The sequence below is a fragment of the Grampus griseus genome (assembly GCF_964374135.1).
Source record: "Grampus griseus genome assembly, chromosome: 6".
Classification (NCBI taxonomy): Eukaryota; Metazoa; Chordata; class Mammalia; order Artiodactyla; family Delphinidae; genus Grampus; species Grampus griseus.
This window is the reverse complement of record NC_139000.1, coordinates 35,093,670-35,115,977: the sequence shown is the minus strand read 5'-3', so window position 1 is coordinate 35,115,977 and position 22,308 is coordinate 35,093,670. Positions and strand designations below refer to the sequence as shown.

General features: G+C 47.4%; 1 protein-coding gene across 1 annotated transcript in view; it reads right to left on the bottom strand.

The window, feature by feature from the left end:
* Positions 1 to 2,741: 2,741 nt before the first annotated feature.
* FBXO10 (F-box protein 10) overlaps positions 2,742 to 22,308 on the bottom strand; it is a 68,817-nt gene continuing 49,250 nt past the window's right edge. The window contains exons 5-12 of the mRNA XM_082657264.1: positions 20,946 to 21,095; positions 18,309 to 18,445; positions 13,583 to 13,653; positions 11,769 to 11,921; positions 10,307 to 10,576; positions 8,262 to 8,572; positions 6,963 to 7,144; positions 2,742 to 4,774 (exon numbers count right to left, since the gene is read on the bottom strand). Coding sequence (XP_082513390.1) covers positions 4,600 to 4,774; positions 6,963 to 7,144; positions 8,262 to 8,572; positions 10,307 to 10,576; positions 11,769 to 11,921; positions 13,583 to 13,653; positions 18,309 to 18,445; positions 20,946 to 21,095 — 1,449 coding nt within the window. The 3' untranslated portion in view covers positions 2,742 to 4,599. The remainder of the gene's footprint in view (positions 4,775 to 6,962; positions 7,145 to 8,261; positions 8,573 to 10,306; positions 10,577 to 11,768; positions 11,922 to 13,582; positions 13,654 to 18,308; positions 18,446 to 20,945; positions 21,096 to 22,308) is intronic.

Here is a 22,308-nt window from a genome sequence, read left to right as displayed (position 1 = left end):
AGAGTGTAGGGCTTCCCTGGTGGCGTAGTGGTTGAGAGTCCGCCTACCGATGCAGGGGACACGGGTTCGTGCCCCGGTCCGGGAAGATCCCACATGCCGTGGAGCAGCTGGGCCCATGAGCCATGGCCGCTGAGCCTGTGCGTCCGGAGCCTGTGCTCCACAATGGGAGAGGCCACAACAGTGAGAGGCCCGCGTACTGCAAAAAAAAAAAAAAAAAAAAGATGTGTGTGTATATATATATATATGTGTATGTATGTATAACTGAATCACTTTGCTGTACAGCAGAAATTAACACAACATTGTAATTCAACTATACTTCAGTTAAAAAAACAAAGAACTCAATTCCTTCTGTAAAAAAGGGGCAATAGCCTCACCAAGTCAGTGCTTAATATACTACTGATGGGATATAAGATGATTTTAGTGGCATGGGTGTGTATCAGGATATATGAGGTTATGCTGACTTGGCTAAACTGCAGTAACAAATTTCCCCCAAATGTTTGGTTTCAACAAAGGTTTAGTTGCTTGTGATACTGTGAATATTTTCATTTTAACAGTTTAGTGTGTATTAAAACCACTAGCTTTTCATTTATAGGAGTGAAGTCTTTTTAGTTAAGTTCCTGGATAGGGTCCTGGAACGGAAAAAGGACACTAGGTAATGACTAAGGAAATATGAATGAACTGTGGACTTTAGTTAATAATAATGTGTCTACTGGCCCATTAATTTTGACAAATGTACCATACTAATGCAAGGTGTTAGTAACAGGGAAGCTCGGCAGGAAGGGTAGTACGGGAACTCTCTACCACCTATCTCCTCACTTTTTCTATAAATCTAAAACTTATAGACACTCTTCAATAAGGGGTGCTGGGAAAACTGGACAGCTGCATGTAAAAGAATGAAATTAGAACATTTTTGTGTGTATGGTTTTAGAAAAACTGTAATGGATTAAAGACCTAAACGTTAAGACCTGAAACCATGAAACTCCTAGAAGAAAACACAGGCAGAACACACTTTGACATAAATCGTGCAATATTTTTTGGAGCTGTCTCCTAAGGCAAAGGAAACAAAAGCAAAAATAAACAAATGGGACCCAATTAAACTTAAAAGCTTTTGCACAGCAAAGGAAACCATAGACAAAACAACAAAAAGACAACCTACTGAATGGGAGAAAGTACTTGCAAGTGATATGACCAATAAGGGGTTAATATCCAAAATGTATAAAAAGCTCATACAACTCAACATCAAAAAAAAATCTGATTAAAAAATGGTCAGAAAACCTAAATAGACATTTTTCCAATGTCTATTTGGAAATGTCTGATACAGAAGATACAGATAGTTAACAGGCACATGAAGAGATGCTCAACATCGCTAGTCATCAGAGAATGCAAATCAAAACCACAATGAAATATCACCTCACACCTGTCAGAATGGCTATCATCACCACAAATAACAAATGTTGGTGAGGACATGGAGAAAAGGGAACCCTTGTGCACTGTTGGTGGGAATGTATACTGGGGAAGCCACTATGGAAGACAGTATGGTGTTTACTCAAAAGACTAAAAATAGAACTACCATATGATCCAGCAATTCTACTCCTGGGTATATATCTGAAGAAAAGGAAAACACTAATTTGAAAGATACATGCACCCCAATGTTCGCAGCAGCATTATTCATAATAGCCAAGATGTGGAAACAACCTAAGTATCCATCAACAGATGAATGGATAAAGAAGATGTGGTACATATATACACAATGGAATACTACTCAGCCGTAAAAGATAATGAAATTTTGCCATTTGCAACAAGGATGCACTTGGATTCTGATTCACTTTGTTATAAAGCAGAAACTAACACACCATTGTAAAGCAATTATACTCCAATAAAGATGTTTAAAAAAAAAAGACGCACTTGGAGGGTATCGTGCTTAGTGAAATAAGTCAGAGAAAGGCAAATGCTGTATATCACATGTGGAATCTAAAAAATAAACTAGTGAATATAACAAAGAACAACATGCTCTCATATATAGAGAACAAATTAGTGGTTACCAGTGGGAGGGGAAGGGGGGTAGGGGCAAGGCTAGGGTAGGGGATTAAGAGGTATAAACTACTATGTATAAAATAAATAAGCTACAAGGATATATTGTACAGCACAGGGAATATAGCCAATATTTTATAAATGGAGTATAACCTTTAAAAATTGTGTATCACTGTGTTGTACACCTAAAACATACATTATACATCAACTATACATGTTAATAAAAAGACTTAAGAGAAAAAATTCTAAAAAATAAAGTCTTTTTAATTAAAAGAGGATTTAAAGAAAAATATTAAGTACTAGCTTTCTCCTCAGCTGACATGTGGATATGGCAAACACTGTAAGATGCTAAGTGACTGAAGCTGGGAAAAATGTGGTCATGGATCTCATGTCATCCACACCAGGCACCTCACTGTTACTCTTCACAAAACCCAAGGGGCAGGCAGGACTGCAACTACAGTCCCTGACTGACACATGAGGACACAGACCTTGGAACTTGGAATCAGGTGGGAACAAGCTGGATGGACAAGATGGCCCTGGTCTCATGTCTCGTTCAGTGGAAGCAGTGGTGCCTCGCAGGGGCAGAGTGGTGAGAGGCCTACATCCAGCACTCAGGAACCCTAGCACATACCCAGACCAAGGAAAGTACCCCGAAAAGTGCCTTCTTTAAAATAGAGAACTTTATTTTGGTTGCTGAGATTTTCATAAGCACTTGGTTCACAGAAAAGTCATTCGTTACAAAATAATAAAAGGCAGCATTTTGTACAGCGACTCACATTGGGGCCATAGGTAAGTGCAAAGGACAGCGCTGGGGATGGGAGGGGCCCACGCTCTTGTGCCCGAAGTCCTCAGGGGGTAGCCAGTGCTCCTGGCTCCCTCTAGCCCAACCTACTCCACCCGGGAGAGCAGCACCGGGGGCCTGGCAGAACCAGCCTGGGAAGCCATCTGCGAGGTGCACGACAGTGACCCTACCAGGCTGGTGAGGCCCCACATGAAGGGCCGGGTGGGTGGCAGGCTGAACCAGGCCTGCGTCGGGCCCCTTTCCTAGAGCAGTGGGTCTGAGCCTGCCTGGCTCTGGAACCTTAACACATTCACAGTTGGGTTCAGCACAGCCCTTTGGGAGCCAGCCTTCCTCTCCTCACTCAGGCTGCTAACCCTACCCCCGGGCTGGGGACTGGGGACACAGGTGGTGACCCTAATGGAGCTAGCTTACAGGCAGGTCAGTGGGACAGGGATGGGCCCGGGTAACTCCTAAGCAAGGCAGAATATACCCTGTGGGGGCAGAGAAAGGGCAGAGGAGGCTCAGAGAGGGCAGAGCACTGCCATCCAGGTGGCGGTGTCAAGCCTGGAAGAATGGGTGGGACCTAGGCATGTGTAGCTGGCGAGGAGGGTGCACCCAGAAGAGGGGAAAGCGTGAGCCAAGGCACAGAGTGGGAAACCTTGGTAGGGTCAGTAAAGGCAGGTGGTCATCCATGAGAATGTGGACACAGACGAGGGCCCTAGGCACCTCGGTCTCCGCCAGTCTTGCGCCCAGGAGGGGCAGCTGGTTTGGGTGTGCTTGTGGGATTCGAATCCTCTCTGTGCAGCAAGCGCTGAACCAATGTCCTCCTGAATCTGGGAGCAACCTGAAGGTAGAGCAGTCAGGTGCATCTCTGCACCACCCAGCCCAGCACGCGCCTGCACACCTAAGCCACTTGAAGGAAGCCTTCTCCACATGCCCCTTCCTGTTTTCAGCATGTCCCTGTCATTCCTGGGGCAGCCTTTCAAGAGGGGCTCCTTATCCCAAGCCCCTTCCTCCCTCACAGGTCCATGTCCAAGAGAACTGTGTCCTTAAGGAAACCAAACCCAACTCCGCCAGCCTCCCCAGGCAGCAGGGTGGGTGTGGCAGTGTCCCCGGAGGGTCAAAAGTGAGGTCTAGGAAAGGGGAAAATCTGGGGCTCTTTCCATCTCACTAGAATCACTTCTCTCCCTTAGAAGTAAATCCGTTCTTCCCTGAGAAGATTCTGGGTTTGGCGTATATAAAACACAGTTCCCTGTAACTCAAACAGAAAACCCTGACCAACGTTTTCGTTATCGATTTCCCCAACTTTTCATAATCTCTATAAGACCTCAAGGGACTAGAAACCCACCAACTTCGGTTCCCCTTTTCTCCTTGAAAAATAATTCCAGGGAATTCCCTGGCGGTCCAGCGGTTAGGACACTGCACCTTCACTGCTGAGGGCCTGGGTTCAATCCCTGGTCGGGGAACTAAGATCCCATAAGCCACATGGCGCGGCCAAAAAAACCAACCAATCAACAAACAAAAAATCCAAGTTCTTTCCTGCTGAGGGTTGTGGAGCCAAAGGGTTTTGAAGGTACCTTGTTCTTAGTCCCCAGAAGACTTGGGAGCTTGTTTTTCAGGGCGGTGATAAGGAGACCAGGAGCCTTCACAAGCACTAATTCTTCCATCCCAAAGGCCACAACCTCTCAGCTTGGCTGGGCAGGGCCTGAGCCTGAGAGCAGGGTATGTGCTTCCTTCTCGGAGTCTGAGGACAGCCCCCAGCTGCCCCACTCCGTGGCTCTCCATTCTTACAGGATGGTGCAGAAGATGCTGCGTTTGCTGTGGTAACCACCTTCCACGTGGGCTGTGATCCTGGTTGCCATGGCTGTCACCTTCTGCCCACTGTGGGCAGCAGAGGGGCCTCGGAGAGAGTTTTCAAGGTGAGGCCGTGCTGGTGGGTTCGCCAGGCACCACGTGTCAGACCTGGAGGTGCAAAATGAGAGTGAACCCTTTGGGAGTCTACAGCATCTGCTGAATGCCCTGCACAAACTTACCTTTGGCTTTGTTTAAATCTGGGTATAGGTTGCATCTCCCTAGTTACGTGATAGCAAAAGGAGGTGGAACATGGGCACAACTAATTCTAGTTCTAGCTCTACCTTCAGATTTACATGTAACCTTGGATAGGTTCCCTCTTGTCCTCTATTTCCCCATCTTTAAACAAGGATCTAGATAAGACCAGTGGCTTGCTTGTTTTTCTTTCATTCCCCCAGCCCCATTTTTTTCCCCACCTGTATGACTGTAAATGTCACGCAAGCTTTATTCACAGTCACCAAAAAATTAGAAACCACCTAAATATGCTTCAGCTGATAAACAGATAAACCGTGTGGTACGTCCATACAATAGAACACCACTCAGCGACAAAAAGAATGAATGACAGATGCCACAGGTGAATCTGGGATACACTGGGCTAAGTGTCAAGAAGCCAGACTCAAAAGACTGCACACTGTGTTGTTTCTTTTACATGACATTCTGGAAAGTGCAGATCTATAGGGGACAGAAGTTGGTGGATTTCCAGTCCCTCGAGCTCTTGTGGAGATTACGAAGGGTTGGGGAAAATCAAATTGTAGTGATGTTTTGATTAGGGCTTTCTGTCCTAAGTTACAAGGAACCTGTCCTGAGTTACAAGGGATCGCCTCTTACACACATTAAATCCTAAATTGCTTAAGCCAGCAACATTGGCTTTTACGTATTTTTATGATAATAATGTTACGAGTGGGACTGTAATTAAAGGTATGGGTAGAGTCAGAGGCTGGCTACTGTGGGGTGAGTAAAAGCCTGGGGCTATGTTCAAAGATCTGCAAGCATTTGCATTTGGCAGCAGAGTGAGCTCCTGAGAAGAAGTGATGAAAAGAGAGGAAATTAGGAGCGGACAGTGCACAGGAGACAATGCCAGGCCTACAGGCCTGGGCTGTACCCTGTACCCTGGGGTCTCCAAAGCTGGAGAAGGAAGTGGACCCCAGGGAGTCTACAATGTGATCTGCTGGGATTTGGGAAGACAATATTAGAATTTCTACTATATCATACTTTATAAGTTATGACTATATAAATATACATACTGAGGGGGTTTCCTCAAAAAATATTTGTTACTGAGAAAGTGTATAATAAAAAAACAGAGTAGAGATCATTACTATAGAAAAAGAGGCTCCATCCAGGGTTTCTGACCATGCATGTGACGTGGCCAGAGCTGATTTAGAAAGATTACTCTGGCAGGATGCAGAGGACAGCCTGCAGGTCGGGGGTAGCCCAAGCGCAGGGGGACCAGGCAGGAAGCTGCTGCAACAAGACAGAAGGATTAACAGTGCAGGACTGATACCAACAACAATGGTATCAATAATAATTACTAATTATTATTTTTGCAACCAGTATGGCAAAGTATCAACCAACCAGAACAGAGTCCATCCATAAACAACTGAAACAGCGGTAATGGGAACAGGGGCCATGGGTCAGGATGAGGGGTGCTGACCCGAACAAGGGTGGCAGCAGTTGGGAAGAGGAGGTGCCAGGTACAAGAACATTTTAGAAACAGAATCAAGAGAACCTGGTAGCTGACTGAACTTCAGTGTCAGGGAGAAGGAGAGGCAGAGGTTTTGCTGCTGGAACAGAATGGATGGTGATGTCATCAAAATGAGGAACAGGGAAGGACAAGGGTTTGGGGAAGGTGAGTGTGAAGCAACTGTACACTGAAGCAGAAATACCAGAAACAAGGGGCAACAGCAGCCACAGCAATGAACACTTGTGTGATACCTCAGATATGCTGCTAGGTCACATGATCCTATTTAAACTGGTGCTACAAAGCAGACATTATTAACTAGATTTTACTAAGGCTCAGAGATGTTGAGTAACTTGCCCAAGGTCACACAGCCAGTAACTGGCAGAGGTGAGATTTGAAACCACATACCCCTGACTGTTTTAAAGCTTATTCCCTCCTAGGGAGTCACGCTCAGGTCCTCAGCCCAGGCCTGACACAAAACCCAAGCACAGGCCTTTACCTGACCAGAGCCGAAAGCTAGCAGGACTAGGGAGCAAGGGCAGCTGCAGTCTCTGAGCCTGGCTTCCCCAGTGACCTCACTGTGGTTCTAGAAGATTGGTTTAGGCAACCCCATGCACTTACTTTTTCTTGAAGACCAAGAACTTGTTGTTCTGCATGATGCATTCTTGGTTGTTTGAGATCTGCTGAAAGATGGTCTTGTTGGTCTTGCCCTGGAAGACGGTGTTCTCCTGCAGCAGAGCCTTGGCACGGCCCTGCACGGCAATGCCGTAGGCCCGGAATGAATGGATCCGGTTCTTTATTACCTGGGAGAGGCAGCCAGAGCTTGTCACACCTCAGGGACTCCTAGACTGGTAGGGGAGCCAGGTAAGTGAATCACCAGTTATAAAACTGAGGGGTAAGAGCATGCTAGGTAGGTCAGCATTGAGCCATGCGAGCTCAGGGAAAGGCTATCGAGACCAGCCCAGAGAGAACCAGGAAAGGCTTTCTGGAGGAGGTGATGGGTAAGCGGTAGGAGTTTATCAGGTACAGAGCAGAAGACAGTTGTTCCAGGAAGAAGGAACAATGTGCAAAGACCCAGCAGATGGGGTGTGAGCCACTGGCGACCCAACTGAGGTAACAGCGAGCCCTCCTCCCCTCCTCTGCTCCCACAGTGCCCGGATGCAAAGCCAAGGGATTCCTTACTCCTTGCTGAAGTCACTGACTCATGAAGTCACAAAGCCGAAAAGAGGCTTTGCGACTGTAACTTCACAAGGGCAGGGATTGGGTTTGTCTGGCTCAACACTGAAATCCTAGCACCCAGCTCAGTGCTTTGCGTAAAAACGGAGCTCGGGGCTCAAGGTCCTGTGGGGAAGAAACACAGGCGAAGGAACAGACACAGAGCACTGTGGGAAGTGCCCTGTGAAGGGTGGGCATAAGCACCTTAGAAGTACAAAAAAAGGGCACCTCAAACAGCCTGGGGGGTCAGAAAGGGCTTCCAGAAGAAAGGGAGAGCCAAGCTGTAGGACTTGGTAGGTAGGAAAAGGGGAGAGAAGGCTACTCCGGGTATACAGGGAACAGTGGGTGCCAAGGCCCCGAGGCAAGACTTCTCTCCATTAAGCATATACTGCATACCGGGTCCTGTGCGAGATTATTCTGTTAGGAGAAGAGAGCTAAAATAGCCCTGATCTTGAACTGAAGACCACGAAGATACCTCGGGTGGCACCCCGGCCCCAGCTTCCTGCCAGTACCCCCTGTTCATCCTTCAGGGCCCAGTTCCTGCGTCCCCTCTTGCGTGAAGTCCCCCTGCATCTCCCAGGCTGGGTTTTGGCAGCACCCTTGCAGAGTGCTGAGGGTTTAAGGTTCTGCTTCTCAGCAGAGAGGGCACGAGGGCTCTCCTAGGGCCATGCCCTGCATGGGCACACACATCACACACATACATACCTTCGTGTCGGACGTGGGCAGCAGCTGCAGCCCGCTACCCCGGTTGCCAATGATGTCGTTTTCAATGACAGTGCTGTCACCCTTGGTGATGATGCCATGGCCTCTGTTGTCATAGATACCATTGCCTCGAAACTCCACTTTGCACTGGGCCTCCACCTTGACCCCACTCTGGTGATTGCAGGAGATGCTGTTGTTGGCCACACGGGTGAGCTGGCTGCTCTGGGCCACAGTGATGCCTCTGTCCCCATTAGCATGGATCACGTTGGTGATGACATGCAGCAACTCACTACTCTGGACATAGAGTCCTGAAGCTGTGGGTAGAGGGGTTGGGAGCAGAGAAAACACAGGGTGGTCCCAGAGTCACTGCTGACAATACCACTAGGAAAAGCCTTCCCAGAACTGTGCACCCAGGAGAGGGGGAGGGGGAGGAGAGGTAGCAACATGTAGAACCAGCCTTTGGCGGTTGCATCTTCCAAGCTGGATGACAGAGCAGGAGGAAACCCAGGACCAGCAAGGAAACTCTGTTCCTTCTGCACCAAGTCCTCATTGAAGTGGCCAGGGAAACATGATGTGACGAGATTCCTTAGGCTCAGCTGGTCATCTGGCCCAGGCTCTCGTCCTGTGCTGGCATGCCTCCTCCAGCAGCCTCATCCTACCTCCATCTGCACCACCTGTGACAGGAGGCTCACTACCTGCTCAAGGCTGCCCACTCCACCTCTAGACAGATCCACCTGCTAGAAAGTTGTTGTTTGTTTTGCTTTCCATTCTGAGCTAGAATCTGCCTCCCTACTATTCTGGGAAATTTTCTTATTTCTTAAGAAGTAAGAAATTTCTTAGTGACACTATGTGTTTGTAGAAAAAAAGCACAAAATCAGCAGGCTTAGAGCCATGTGGGGAGAGGCAGCATGGCATGTGGACCCGGGGTGAGCAGGAGTTCTCCCCAGTGGTAAGAGGCACCGGCAGCACCAGGAGGAGGCTGTGGGAGGATGCCGACTGCGGGGTCACATGGGAGCATTCTGAGCTGTGAGCTTGCAACCCCGAACCTTTTGGTGCCAACTGCCTGTTGCTTCTCCTGGCTTGGTTGAGAACAGCAAAATTAAATCAAGTATTTGTGGATTTATGTGGCTTTGCTTGTCCTACTGGACAGCATGGCCATGTAGAGGAAACCCTGAACTGGGAGGGGACAGAACTCATTTTCCGGATAAGTGGGCTGGGGCCATTGGCTACCCATCTCCCTGCCTCTGCCACTCCCAGGGGGATGAGCTTACTAGGGTCCAGGGACCTCTTTATAACAAGCTTTCCTCCATCAGCCCCCCAGAGTAATTCTGATAATCAGCCAGGTTTGGGAGCTGTGGAGTTGGATGAAATTCACAATAATTTTTTTTCCAATTCAATAAACATCAAACACCTACTGTCATTTTTTAAATCAAGTTTAAGATAACATGGATTTTAAATACTCTTATTTTCTGTGTTCTCTAAGAAAGAAAAACCACTGCCAATTAAACCATGATATGCCATCAACTGTAAGGTGCATCTCATCAGATGTTAAAATGTGAAAACTGTGTCTCAGAACTGATTGGAAACGTGTCTGCCAGGTGTGGGACTGGTACTGAGGGGAGGGGGCACCAACAGGAGTGGGATTCAGTTCCTTGCCTCAAGTTCACAGCCTGTCAGAGTGGATGAAACAGCCACAGAAACAAATACAATCCCAGGCCCCCTAACAAGTGCCACTGGGGCTGGGGGAGAGCACAGGTCAGAGGAGAGAACAGAGGGTGAGGGCGAATTTGCAGTGGGCTCTGAGGTTCGAGTTATTTGGGACGTGTGGATGGAAGAAAGGGAATTTCAGGCAAGAGAAACAGCAAGAGAAAGGCAGGGTGGGGTGGGTGGGAACAGAAAAGAATGGATTCAAGTCAAGGGCAGTGAAGTCCAGGGGGCTGGGGTACTGGGTAAGTGGCTGAAGGAAGTGGCTGATGAGGCTAGAAGGGCCTTAGGGCAGGCAGAGCACGGGAGGCTCTGGAGCAGGGGCTGTAGGGAGGGGCACTCACCTCCGTTGTGATTAACAGTGTTAGACTCGACCAGAGCTGTGGCGATGGGCCGGCGCAGCAGGTCGTCATCCTTCTCCAGCTCCGTCTCCCAGAGGGTGGCGTCCCCGTCCTCTCCGAAGTTCTCCTGGGCCACATGGCCTCCAGGGGACTCCCCGGAGCCATCCTTCTGGCTGAACACTGCCACTCCATACACGCCATTGTAGCTGACGTGGTTGCTGGTGATGTGGGGTAGGCTAGACGACATCATCCACACACCACAGCCCTTATTAGCTGGGACAGTGAAAGGAGCTGGTCACTGAGGCCGAGTGACAGGCGAGGCAGCACCCAGTGCCTCCCCGAGAGGGGAAGCAGGAAAGGTGCTGGCCTGGAGACAGAGTCCCTGATTTGCAAATGGCCTCGGACAAGTCACTTTACGGCCTGGCTGCAGGCTTCTTCATACAAGAGGGGTAGTAACAGGTCAATCTCACAACGGCAATCATTCCATGGGGTATAATAGTGCTCTGGGAACTGTCAAGGCCCCACTTCCAGATGAGAAGCACACAAGCCCATGGTGACAGTGCCAAAGGGGCCCTCAGAGCTCATCCAGCCCAACTCCTCCCTGCACAGAGATGGAGGTGGCCTCAGTTTGAGTTCCAGCCCTACCACTTCCTAGCTGTGTGACACTGAGCAGGTTATTGAACCTCTCTGTGCCTCAGCTTCCTCACCTTTAAAATGGGGTTACAGGAATTCCCTGGAGGTCCAGTGGTTAGGACTCCAACACTTCCACTGCAGGGGGCATGGGTTCAATCCCTGGTTGGGGAACTAAGATCACGTAAGCCACACAGTGTGGCCAAAAAATTAATTATAAAATAAAATAAAATGGGTTTAATAACTGTACCTACCTCAGAAGGTAGTCATGAGGATTAAATGTGCTAATGCATATAAAGGGCTTAGCAAGAGTCCAGAGCCTGAATGTAGGTTAGTATAATTATTATTATTATTAGAGATGCAGTCCAGAAAGATGGAAGCTTTGCCCAAAATCACAGAATGAGTGAGAACACTTTTCCTTCTACGATTACCCTATTTCTCCCATTATATTTTTAGTTCTCTGGATCAAAAGAAAGGATAAGAGAAGTTAGACGTCCATGTGTGAGAAATTAAATGGCCCTGGCCTTATGCAAGATCCACTCCTGCCTTCTGCTGTTTTAAGTGGGGGATAACGCTCTCTGCTTTGGGGTCAAGTGACCATGGGGTCAATCTGGATTAGAAGGTGATTTATGAGAGCCTCGTGCCTTCTATGTGGGTAAGTGTAGGGTCTATGTGGCTGTGACCTGAGATGGATGCTATTCTTTAAGATGAGATCTCTGAGGCCCAGGGAAAGGCAGCAACTTTCTCAGGACCCACAGGCTGGAGATGGAACCTGGGCTGCCTGTCTCCAGGCTGGGCTGGGTCCCAAACCCCTCACCCAGGAATGTGCCCTCACCGTAGATGGTGTTTCCTTCTAGCAGGCCTTTGCCTTCATCCCCGACAACAACACCATCGGAATAGCCAAAGCAGATGAGGTTGCTCCTGAGGATGGGGACCCCTCCTCGGCGGATGTCCACACCTCCCCACTGATTCTCTCGGATGACATTTTCTATGGGAAGAGGCAGAAAAGAGGGTCAAGAGTCACCTACAGTGCTGGCAACGAGGACTTGGACAGCTGATAGAAAGGCAAGTCTGGACAAAGATGCCTAGGCCTTCCCGTCAGCAGTCAGCACCCTGAATCTTGTCTGGTGTTTGACTTTCTAGGGACTTGTCTACTGTCTGCTTTCCTCAAGGGCAACGTTCATGTCTGTCTTGTGGTCTCCTACCTCCCCAGCATCCACTGTACCCAGCGGCCTGGACGACTGATGACTAAGAACAGACTGGCTTTAGAGTCCCTGGACCAAGGCCAGGCAGGACTGTTCTGTCCTGGGGGGCTGTCCTTGGGAGGGCTGAAGCAGAATCCAGCCATTCCCCCACATGCCTGGGAAGGCGCTAGCCTGTCCTTCTCAGCCTCAGCTCTGGACTGACCACAGCCTTCCTCTCCTCTCCCCTCCACCATGTCTCTGGGAGTGAGCAGGCTGAAGAGCCACAAGTTAGAAGGGGTGTCCTGGGACACTGCTGCCCCAGCATGGTGGCAGGGCAGACTCTCAGCCTCCTGCAACAGGACTGCAATGGCTCATGAGACCTTGTGTGGCTGGCCCCTCCCTGCCTGCCTCTGGGACCCCATCTCATACTCCTTGCCCCTTGCTCACCACACTGCAGTCAAATGAGCAACCTCTGTGCTCCTCAGGCATGCAAAGTCTATCCCCACAGGTAGCCCCGTGTGGAATCCTCGTTCTTTTCCTGGGCTCCTTCCCATCATCCAGCTTCTGGCTTACATGTCACCTTCTCAGAGAGGCCTGCCCTGACCATACAATACTAAATACCCACACAGTTCCTCTATCACCTTATTTTAATTATCTGTAAAGCACTTATCACCCTCAGATATGACTTTCCCTGGGGAAAAAAATGCTTTTGTTTTTTTCCCCTCCTAAAGTGTCAGTTCTTGACAGCAGAAATCATGTTTTGTTCACTGCTGTATCCCCAGCTCCCGCATACAGCGTGTACTCAAAAAACGTCCGATAAATGAAGGAAGGCTGGATCCAGTCAGGGGGATTCACTGGCCCAATATTTACTGAATCTCCTTAATGTCCTAGGTATGGCTACGCTCTGTGCTGAGGCTACACTGACGTACCAGACAGACTTGATCCTTGCCTTATAGGATACAACAAAAGAGACTGACATTAAACAGATCACAAGAAATTAAGTAAAATGTCCTGCAGAGCAGGCCTACTGGGTAGAGTGAGTGTAGATGTATAATGGGAGGTCAGGGCAGACTTCCCCCAGGAAGTGACACTTAGGCTGAGACTCAAAGAATGAGCAGGAATTGGCCAGGCAGAGGGGAAATGGGGATGGACTGCCAGAGCAGGCACAAGCCCGTAAAAGCCAAGAGGAGGGATTCAGACAGTTTGTGTGGCATGAATGTTTCTGACAGTGTTATGTCAGAAACGGCCATCCATTCAGATCGTGTAAGCACCAGGCCTGGCAAAGAGCAGACGCTCTCTCCCTGCCTGATAAGCATGGCCAGTGCATGGAGCCGGCATCCCCAAGTGCTACCCACTATCAAGGAGGCCAGTGTGTCAAGGTGAAGGACTGGGTGGGTGGGAAGCCTGGGACCTTGGCTTGGCTGTAGTCACTGGGGGCTTCAGCTCCAGGCAGTCCCACCCCTACCTGTGATGAGGCCTCTGCCATTCTCATTCACAGCTATGCCGGCTGCACTGCCCTTGAAAATGTGGTTCCGGCTAGAATGGAAGGAGAAGACAAAAGGTGAGACCAGACCAATGTCATGTATCAAAGACAAAGCCCATCCAAGGTGCCTGCCTTCTTTTGTGGGCTTCCCAGATGGCTCAGGTCCACAGGGGCATGAAGCACCTCCTCAAGCCCCAGAAGCCAGGCAGTTAGCAACCTTCAGTTACCACTGACCCCAAATAACCTACAACTATGCCACAGAAGCACATATCATTATATCCATGTCTCTGAAGCCTCTCTGGACTGTTATCCACATATAAACACCATTATTTTATTTTATTTTTTATTGACGTACAGTTGCTGTACCATATTATCTAAGTTGCAGGTGTACAATATAGTGATTCATGATTTTTAAAGGTTACACTCCATTTATAGATATTATAAAGTATTGGCTATATTCCCTGTGTTACACAATATACCCTTGTAGCTTATTTTATACCTAATAGTTTGTACCTCTTACTCCCCCACCTCTATATTGCCCCTCCCCGCTCCCCACTGGTAACCAGTAGCTTGTTCTCTGCGTCTGTGAGTCTGCCTCTTTTTTGTTATATTCACTAGTTTGTTGCATTTTTTTAGATTCCACATATAAGTGATACCATACAGTATTTGTCTTTCTCTATTTCACTTAGCATAATGCCCTCCAAGTCCATCCATGTTGCTGCAAATGCAAAATTTCATTCTTTTTTATGGCTGAGTAGTATTCCACTGTGTTTATGTGCCACATCTTCTTTATCCACTCCTCTGTTGATGGACACTTAGGCTGCTTCCATATCTTGGCTATTGTGAATGATGCTACTATGAACACTGGAGTGCATGTATCTTTTTGAATTAGTGTTTTTGTTTTCGGATATATACCTAGGAATGGAATTGCTGGGTCATATGGTAGTTCTATCTTTAGTTTTTGGAGAAACCTCCATACTGTTTTCCACAGTGGCTGCCCCAATTTACATTCCACCAACAGTGTACAAGGGTTCCCTTTTTTCCACATTCTTGCCAATACTTGTTATTCGTATAAACACCATTTTAAACAAATGTCATCATGGTGCATGATCACAGGTAAAGTCTTGGTAGTGTCAAGAATTCCTAGGAGGCTGTGTTAAGCTTGTCTGGAAGTGATTTATGTCCCTGAATCAGCTTCTGACTGTAACAAGCCTAGTGTCTTCTGTTTGTATCCAGCAGCTACTCTTCAGCTTATTTTCTGTTAACTCAGTCGCCTATCCACTGAATGAAAACATAAAATAATGACATGCCTTATAAGAAGAAAACCAGATTTTAAAAAGAGGGTTTTAAGAACATCAGACAACACATATGTGAAACCCCATGGGCTGGGCTACACACAGCCCTACTACCATGGCAAGGCCTCGTGAATATGTTCCTTAGAACCAGACACCCGAGCACGTTAAAGGACATGCATTTCTCTCCAGTCTCTCTACCTTGGTTTCTTGCCTGTAAATACAGAGCCAGTCACACCCAGACCCTAGCAGAACTGGGTTATTCCTGGAGCATACACATTTGCTGTTTGTTACTTTTACTACCAGGAATGCTGTGTTCTCCTTCCCTACTGGAGGGGCACCGGCCCCCTCTCTTAGGAGGTGCCCTCCTACTTCCTACCATGCATGCAGCGGAAGGATTTAGATCCAAATATTCACCTGGCTCTTCAGAGCCTAACATAGGGCCTGGCTCCTCACAGAACCCCAGTGATTAGCAGTTGGCTGATAAATCTTCCCATCTCCTAGGGCAGGGTCCAAATGGTTTACTTCCTTCGGGGGAAGTCAAATGCCAACTGCATCTACATTATGTGTTTGGAGTAGAACAAGGTTAAAAACATCCTTATGTTTTTATTCAGACAGATCTGAAGTATCTGTTTTGATGTGATTACAATTTAATCAGCTGATGGTTACTGTGGGCTTCTAGAATTCAGGGTCAGATGTAGTCCCTGGGCAAGGCACGCCTCATCCATATTTCTGAGAGCTGTGCCATAGCAGCAAATGCATGAGTGGTATACTTTTAATACAAATCTCACTCACCTTCAGAAAGGATCCATGGCCACTTGGAGAAACATGTATGTGTGTGTACACAGGGTGGGCAGAACAAAGATAAAAGAGGTATCAGAAAACAGTAGGAAAAGGGGACAGATCACTGTTCCAAGAACCAAGGATGGGATATTAACGACAGATGAGCCAGTCTGAGTCCTGTGCTTCCTTGCAGCCAAGGCAAAAAAAGAGAAACACCATAGGTTATATAACTCACCGGCAAAAAAATACGCTGTGGTTTGCCTTATCTAGGCCACTTCAGGGATCTCGAAATTCATTCTGTATCCTCCCACAGATCCCTATCCGCCATCACAGAGAAACATAAAGGAAAAAAGCACAACCTATTCTCTCAAAGCGACTGTTTTAAAAACCCAAGACACTGATCTCGTTGTAATATTCCTTGCTCAAAACCCTTCAACAGTTCACCAGCACCCGCAAGTTCTGGGTGTATGGCTGATATAACAAATTACCACAAACTGAGTGGCTTAGAACAACACAAATTCAGTTTGTGTTGTTTAGGAGGCCAGAAGTCCAAACTGGATCTGATGGGGCTAAATCAAGGTGCCAGCAGACCTGTATTCCTTCTGGAGGCTCTAGGGAAGAATCCATTTATTGTCTTTACCAGCTTCTAGAGGCTGCCCATATTTCCTGGCCTGTGGCCTCATCACTCTGACCTCTGCTTCTGTTGATGCATTTCCTTCTCTCTGACTCTGACTCTCCTGCTTCCCTCTTCTAAGGACCCTTGTGATGACACTGGGCCCACCTGCATAACCCAGGATACTCTCCCCATCTTAACGTACTTAGTCACATCTGCAAAGTCTCTTCTGCCTTGTAAGACAGCATATGCACAGGTTCCAAGCATTAGGAAATGGATACATCTGGAGCGCCATTATTCTACCCACCACACTTGGTATTCGAGGTCCTCCGTGCTCCAGCATCAACCCCACTTTGTAGGCTGATCATCTACTCAGCCCCCCGGGCATCACATGCCCAGACATACCACCACATTTTTTACACCATTTTCCCTGGACATACCCCAAATTTCACTGCCCCAGGCCCAGAATGCCTTTTCTATGGCCATAAAATCCACCTCATCCTTCAAGCACAACTCAAATGTCAGTGCCCCACGTGCCCTGCCCTGACTTGCTCAGCTGAAATTGTGGCTGGGCTCCTTCTGCACCTGCATGAAGACCTATAAAGCATATGCTTTGGTGAGTCTTCCCTCACGGCTCCCGTCCCCAGAATGAGACTGCATGCTCCACGGAGGAGAGACTATTTGTACACACTTTTTATACTGCCGTCCCTTTACATGGAATAAACCCTCAAATGTGTGTTAAATGAATGACATGCAAACCCATACTCTTATCTTAAGGCAATAATGCAAAAGATGGAAAAAGAGCTCTGTGATCACTAATTGTTTTTAGTAAGCTGTCTATAATAGCGAAAAAATAGAGGCCTAGCAGTAATAGGTCCCGCAAGCCATGCGGCGTGGCCAAAAAAAAAAAAAAAAAAAAATCCAGAGGAACAGTAATAGGACTGGTTCAAAAATGAGGGAATATCAAAACAATGGAACAGTTCTGAAACTGTCCAAAGTGATAAATACAAAGGTTCTGCAAAAGCATGGAAAAGTACACATGGAATAATGCAGGGAAAAACTCTCAGAATACATTTGCTGAACATTAATGCCAGTGATTTTTGTAAACTGCAGACGTAACTGTGTGGGTCTTCTAATCCAAATCTTAACGTTCAAGCTGCAGTGACCAAAGGATCCAAGATTATCAGGGACAGTCCCAATTTAAGATGTTTTATACTAACGTCACAACTTGTGTCAGACCTTTTCTCAAGCGCCAGTGGGCCGTGTGCTACCCCTGAATCTGCTGCGCTCTGCTGCTTTACTCAAGCTGCTTCCTTTACTAGGAATGTCCACTCCCCATCTCCATGAGAGTCCAAAAGCTCTACCTGTATTTCAAAGTCTAACTCCAATGCCACCTCCCAAATGAGGCCTCCCACAGCCCCCTAGTCAGAATGATTCCCCCTCTCTTGGTACCACTTTGATAGTATTTATCACAGTCTGCGCCATATGACAGATGGGAAGGCAAATCCACGGCCCCTCCCACCTACAGCTTACACCACTGATTGATCACAGCATGCTTTCATGCTGAGGTCAGATGTAGCCTCCAGATCTTAATATAGCATCCCAGGTAGCCAAAATCAACTGACCAGAGTTGTCAGGTGAGTTGAAATCTCTATGTCATTCCCATCTTAGCATTATTTCTGAGCACACATGTCCTCCAGACTAAAGTAAGCTCCTAGGGAGCGGAGTCTGCCCTTGTTTACCTTTGTTATCATTATTAGAAGTTAGAAGTCCACCTAGTTAACTGGAAGGAAACACAGACACAAAAGCACAGAACACAGATGCAATACCACAAAAGGTTGTGTGACTGAGGTGGGATTATGGGTGAAGTCTGTCTCTTCCCTGCTTGCATCTGTACAGTTGTTTTCATAAACAAAAATGGTTTCAAATGAAGCAAAGACAGAGAGTAGGGAAACACAGAGATCAGAGAGGAAAGAGGGACCATGGGTGAACAGGATGGTCTGGGTACAGTGGCACATACCTCACGACTGGATTTCCGTGGTACAGGATGTAAATGCCAGCCTCCTTGTTTGAAAAGATTTGATTATTCCGGATGATGCCTTTCCCATTGCCAAGGACAACAATGCCAGAGCGAAGGCCGTGGTGGATCTGGTTACACTGCAAGTGAACACGAGACACCACAGAAGGCAGCTCAGACACGCCACTGAGAAGCAGAGTGCTCATTGCTGCCCCACCGCAGGGCCAGGATGAACCAGCAGAGAAAACTACGTTGCTGGAAGATCCCTAGCACAAAACAAAGTGAATGGGTTTCCCTGGTGGCATGGTCGTTAAGAATCTACCTGCCAATGCAGGGGACATGAGTTCGAGCCCTGGTCAGGGAAGATCCCACATGCCGCGGAGTAACTAAGCCCATGCACCACAACTACTGGGCCTGTGCTCTAGAGCCCGTGAGCCACAACTACTGAGCCTGCGTGCCACAACTACTGAAGCCTCTGCACCTAGAGCCTGTGCTCCACAAGAGAGGCCACCACAGTGAGAAGCCTGCACACTGCAATGAAGAGTAGCCCCCGCTTGCCGCAACTAGAGAAAGCCCGTGCGCAGCAACAAAGACCCAACGTAGCCATAAAGTAAAAAAATAAATAAAATTTTAAAAAAAGAAACAACAAAACACAAAGTGAATGGACGCGGCCCTGCCCTCTCTGCACAGGTGCACACGTTGACACCTATGAGGGAGACTCCCAAGAGAGGAGTCTTCCCCACCCAGACTCTTGGGATGTAGTTACGCTGGCACTTACTGCTGAGGGCTCCTGCCCTTCATCTGCAATGCACACTACTGAAAATTTCTGAGCCTCCAAAGAGTCCCCAAAACACACGATCATTGGCTAGGCCATGTCATCCCAGGGCGCCCACCTCTCAGAAGGGGGCAGTGCCCCAGTACATGGGAACTTTGGCTAAGCGCAGTCCCAAGGGGCCACCCAGGGAAGGAGTGGGTCACTGGCTTCTAGTCTCCCCTTCTCATTTGGGGGGCAACCTGTGGAAGGTACAGCCCCAGGGAGCTTAGGTGTCCCATGAGGCATGAGGTCACCAGGTGTACGAGCTATAATGACCCTTGGAGATTTTCATACCGTGCAAATGGGAAACAGGCCCAGGGCCATATAGTATGTTTGTGGCAGGGCCGGATCTGAAACCTAGTTTTTCTGTTTCCCAGTCAGTTAGTTGCTTTTGAACAGTGATGAAAATTTTAGGTTATAATAAATTATAATAAAATTGTTTCACTCTGATTGCTAATTTATAGCCTAAATACAATCCTATATGTAAACCAAAAAGCTAGCTGTTTCTCTTCCAAAATTATTTAATGGAAACACAGTTCTAGTTTGCTTTAAAGTGTTTCATGCTGCAAGCTCTCCTATTCTTACTCACTTTTCAGATTTTCCCCTGAAGGATTTGGCAGACTTACCAGAGTAACCGCTGCCTACAGAAGTCCCTCACAGGGTTGAAAAGCACAGGGAGAGAGGTGTAAGCAATGGTATTTCTATCCTGCACTGTTTCACAAAGGCAGGTAATACTCCCTTCCCCCTCCACCTGCTACACTGTCCTGTCCCCCCATCCCTGGGAAGGCAAACTCCTCTCATCTCTCTGGCAACAGTGGCAATAATTTCCTAAGCCAAGGCCATGCATCAAATATCAGTTGCATGGCAGAAAGAGTGAGAGGAAGGGGCTGGCAGAGGACACTGGCCAGGCACGTCTCTTGAAATATAGTTAAGAACTTGCCTTTCTCTGCATTTGCAAGGGCAGTCTAGATATACTGGGTTAAGAACATCCACCCTGAGTCAGACTGCCTGGATTCAAAGGCCAGCGCTAGCACTAGATGTGTGATTTAGGGCAAGGTCCCTAGCGTCTTTGTGCCTCCGTGTCTTCACCTATGAAATGGGAATAATAATAATTCTATCTCACAGGGTTGTGTAAGAGTTAAACCATGGTTAAATAAATATATACCAAGTGCTTAGAACAGTATCTGGCATATAATAAGCACTATGTATAGGATGGATATTATTTTTCCAAGCCCATAAAAAGTCCACTATGTTTCTCAATTTCTGGGAAACCTGTCTCTCAGAGAAGGCTGGAGCAAAACTATGGGGCAGGTCTTTCATGTCACTGGTCTCACATTCTAGGATTTTAAGTGGTTTTCACACTGGCTAAGATCAAACTCACTATGGCCTCACGATATCCACGAAACAAGTTATCTTCAGAATAAATATCCTACGTGTCCTTTTAATAGTAAAGAATGAACTAATTTGGTGTATTATTTTTGATCCAAGTGTCTTTCATGGCAGACATATCTTTATTCTTACCGAACTCAAAGCCCACAAGAGCATATCAGGGCTGAGGGAGGGAAGGCCCTGTGAATTTCCCTGTCTATCCAGTCCTCCTCCTTGCTAGGGGAGACTGCAGGGACGTACGTGACTTATGCAAAGTCACTCTCAATACATGGAGAAAGAGACCCAGAGTCACAAGGACACACAGAGAAAAGGGCAGGAACTACCTGCAAACAGGAAGCAACAGAAATTCAAGATGGCAACATTTGCTTAAACATCCTCAGAAAAGGTTTCTGAGTACCAAGAGCCACACTGAAAGGGCAAGAAGATGGAGGAAGTACCAGAATGAGAGGGTTGGACTTTTTCCGGATGTCTACGCCGGCCTCCGCGTTGTCATAAATGTTGTTGCCGGCGATCAGGCCTCCGCCCTCCAAGCGAAGAAAGATGCCTGACGCTCTGCAGTGGTGAATGTGGTTCCTGAGCATGATGATCTAGGCAGAGGAGAGAGAGCCATTCATTTTCCTGTCACAAAGGTATTTTAGAAAACTGCTTGGGGAATACCTGAGTCTTCCTTCCCGTCTGGTCCGTGCAGTTCTACCTGATGCCAGACCAGCCACTCTCCGCCGTGTGCTCACGAGGACTGAGCCATTTCCGTGTCCTTCCTGGCTCTGCCCTACAGGCACTGCACCAACCTCACGCCAGTTCTTTACTAAAACCTGGATGGAAGCCTGGCTCTGAGCTCCACATTCACAGCCTCTGAGCAGGATAAATAACTGGATGACGGCATGGAAAGGACGCTTGGAGAAGGTGGGATTTAGTGGTCTGCAAACTCTACATGCAGTGCAGTTACATGAAGATTTCCAGTGGTCCAAGGGCACAGCTACTTTGAATGGAATCGAGTGCCAGATCCACCACTTCCACACACACCTTTGCTGAACTTCACCTGCCTGAGGAAGCACCTGAGGGTAAAGTACCTCGTAGGCTGTCCTCTCCCACCTTCCCTTTTGCTTTCCACTTTTAAGACAAATACCCATTGTTGCCCGCTTTGCATCTCTTTTGCTGTATTATTATCCTGGGGTGGAAAAACCAATGGAACTCCAAGCTAAGAGACAATTGCAAGTGTTGGTATAAGATAAAGAAGCCTCTTTAAAACAAGGTACCATAACTCAGTAAACAGCTTATTAAGGGGATGCACTGCCACTTACATTCTCTTTTTAGCAATACTAAAAATCTAGAATACATATTGTTTTAAACAACTATGTATTAACAATGAAATGTCCTACGTTAAGGTAAATTGTGTACTAACAATAAACACTGTACTACATTAGGATAAAACTCTGGGAGGGGTAAAGTATAATAGAAGTACAATTTCAAGGAGAAGCTTTCTGCTTAGAATGGGGCAAGTTGGAAAGAGCATTGCTCCCACACTTACAACAAGAAGATACAAAAACGTAACCTTTCTTGAATCCATCAGCGAGCTGAGGTTGCAGGACAACCAACTAGCCTGGAATCTAAGGGAAACAGGCACCTTCAAGGACACGAGATGTGAGTACTTGTTTGTCTGAAAAGACACAGATGCCATACTGGCCAGTAAGAAGAGTTCAGCTAACCGTTTCCATGAACTGTTAAAGGCCAGCTGTTAACTAGTGAGAGCACAGAAGCCCCGGGAGCAGCTGCATCTATTCACTTCTCCATGGACCTCGC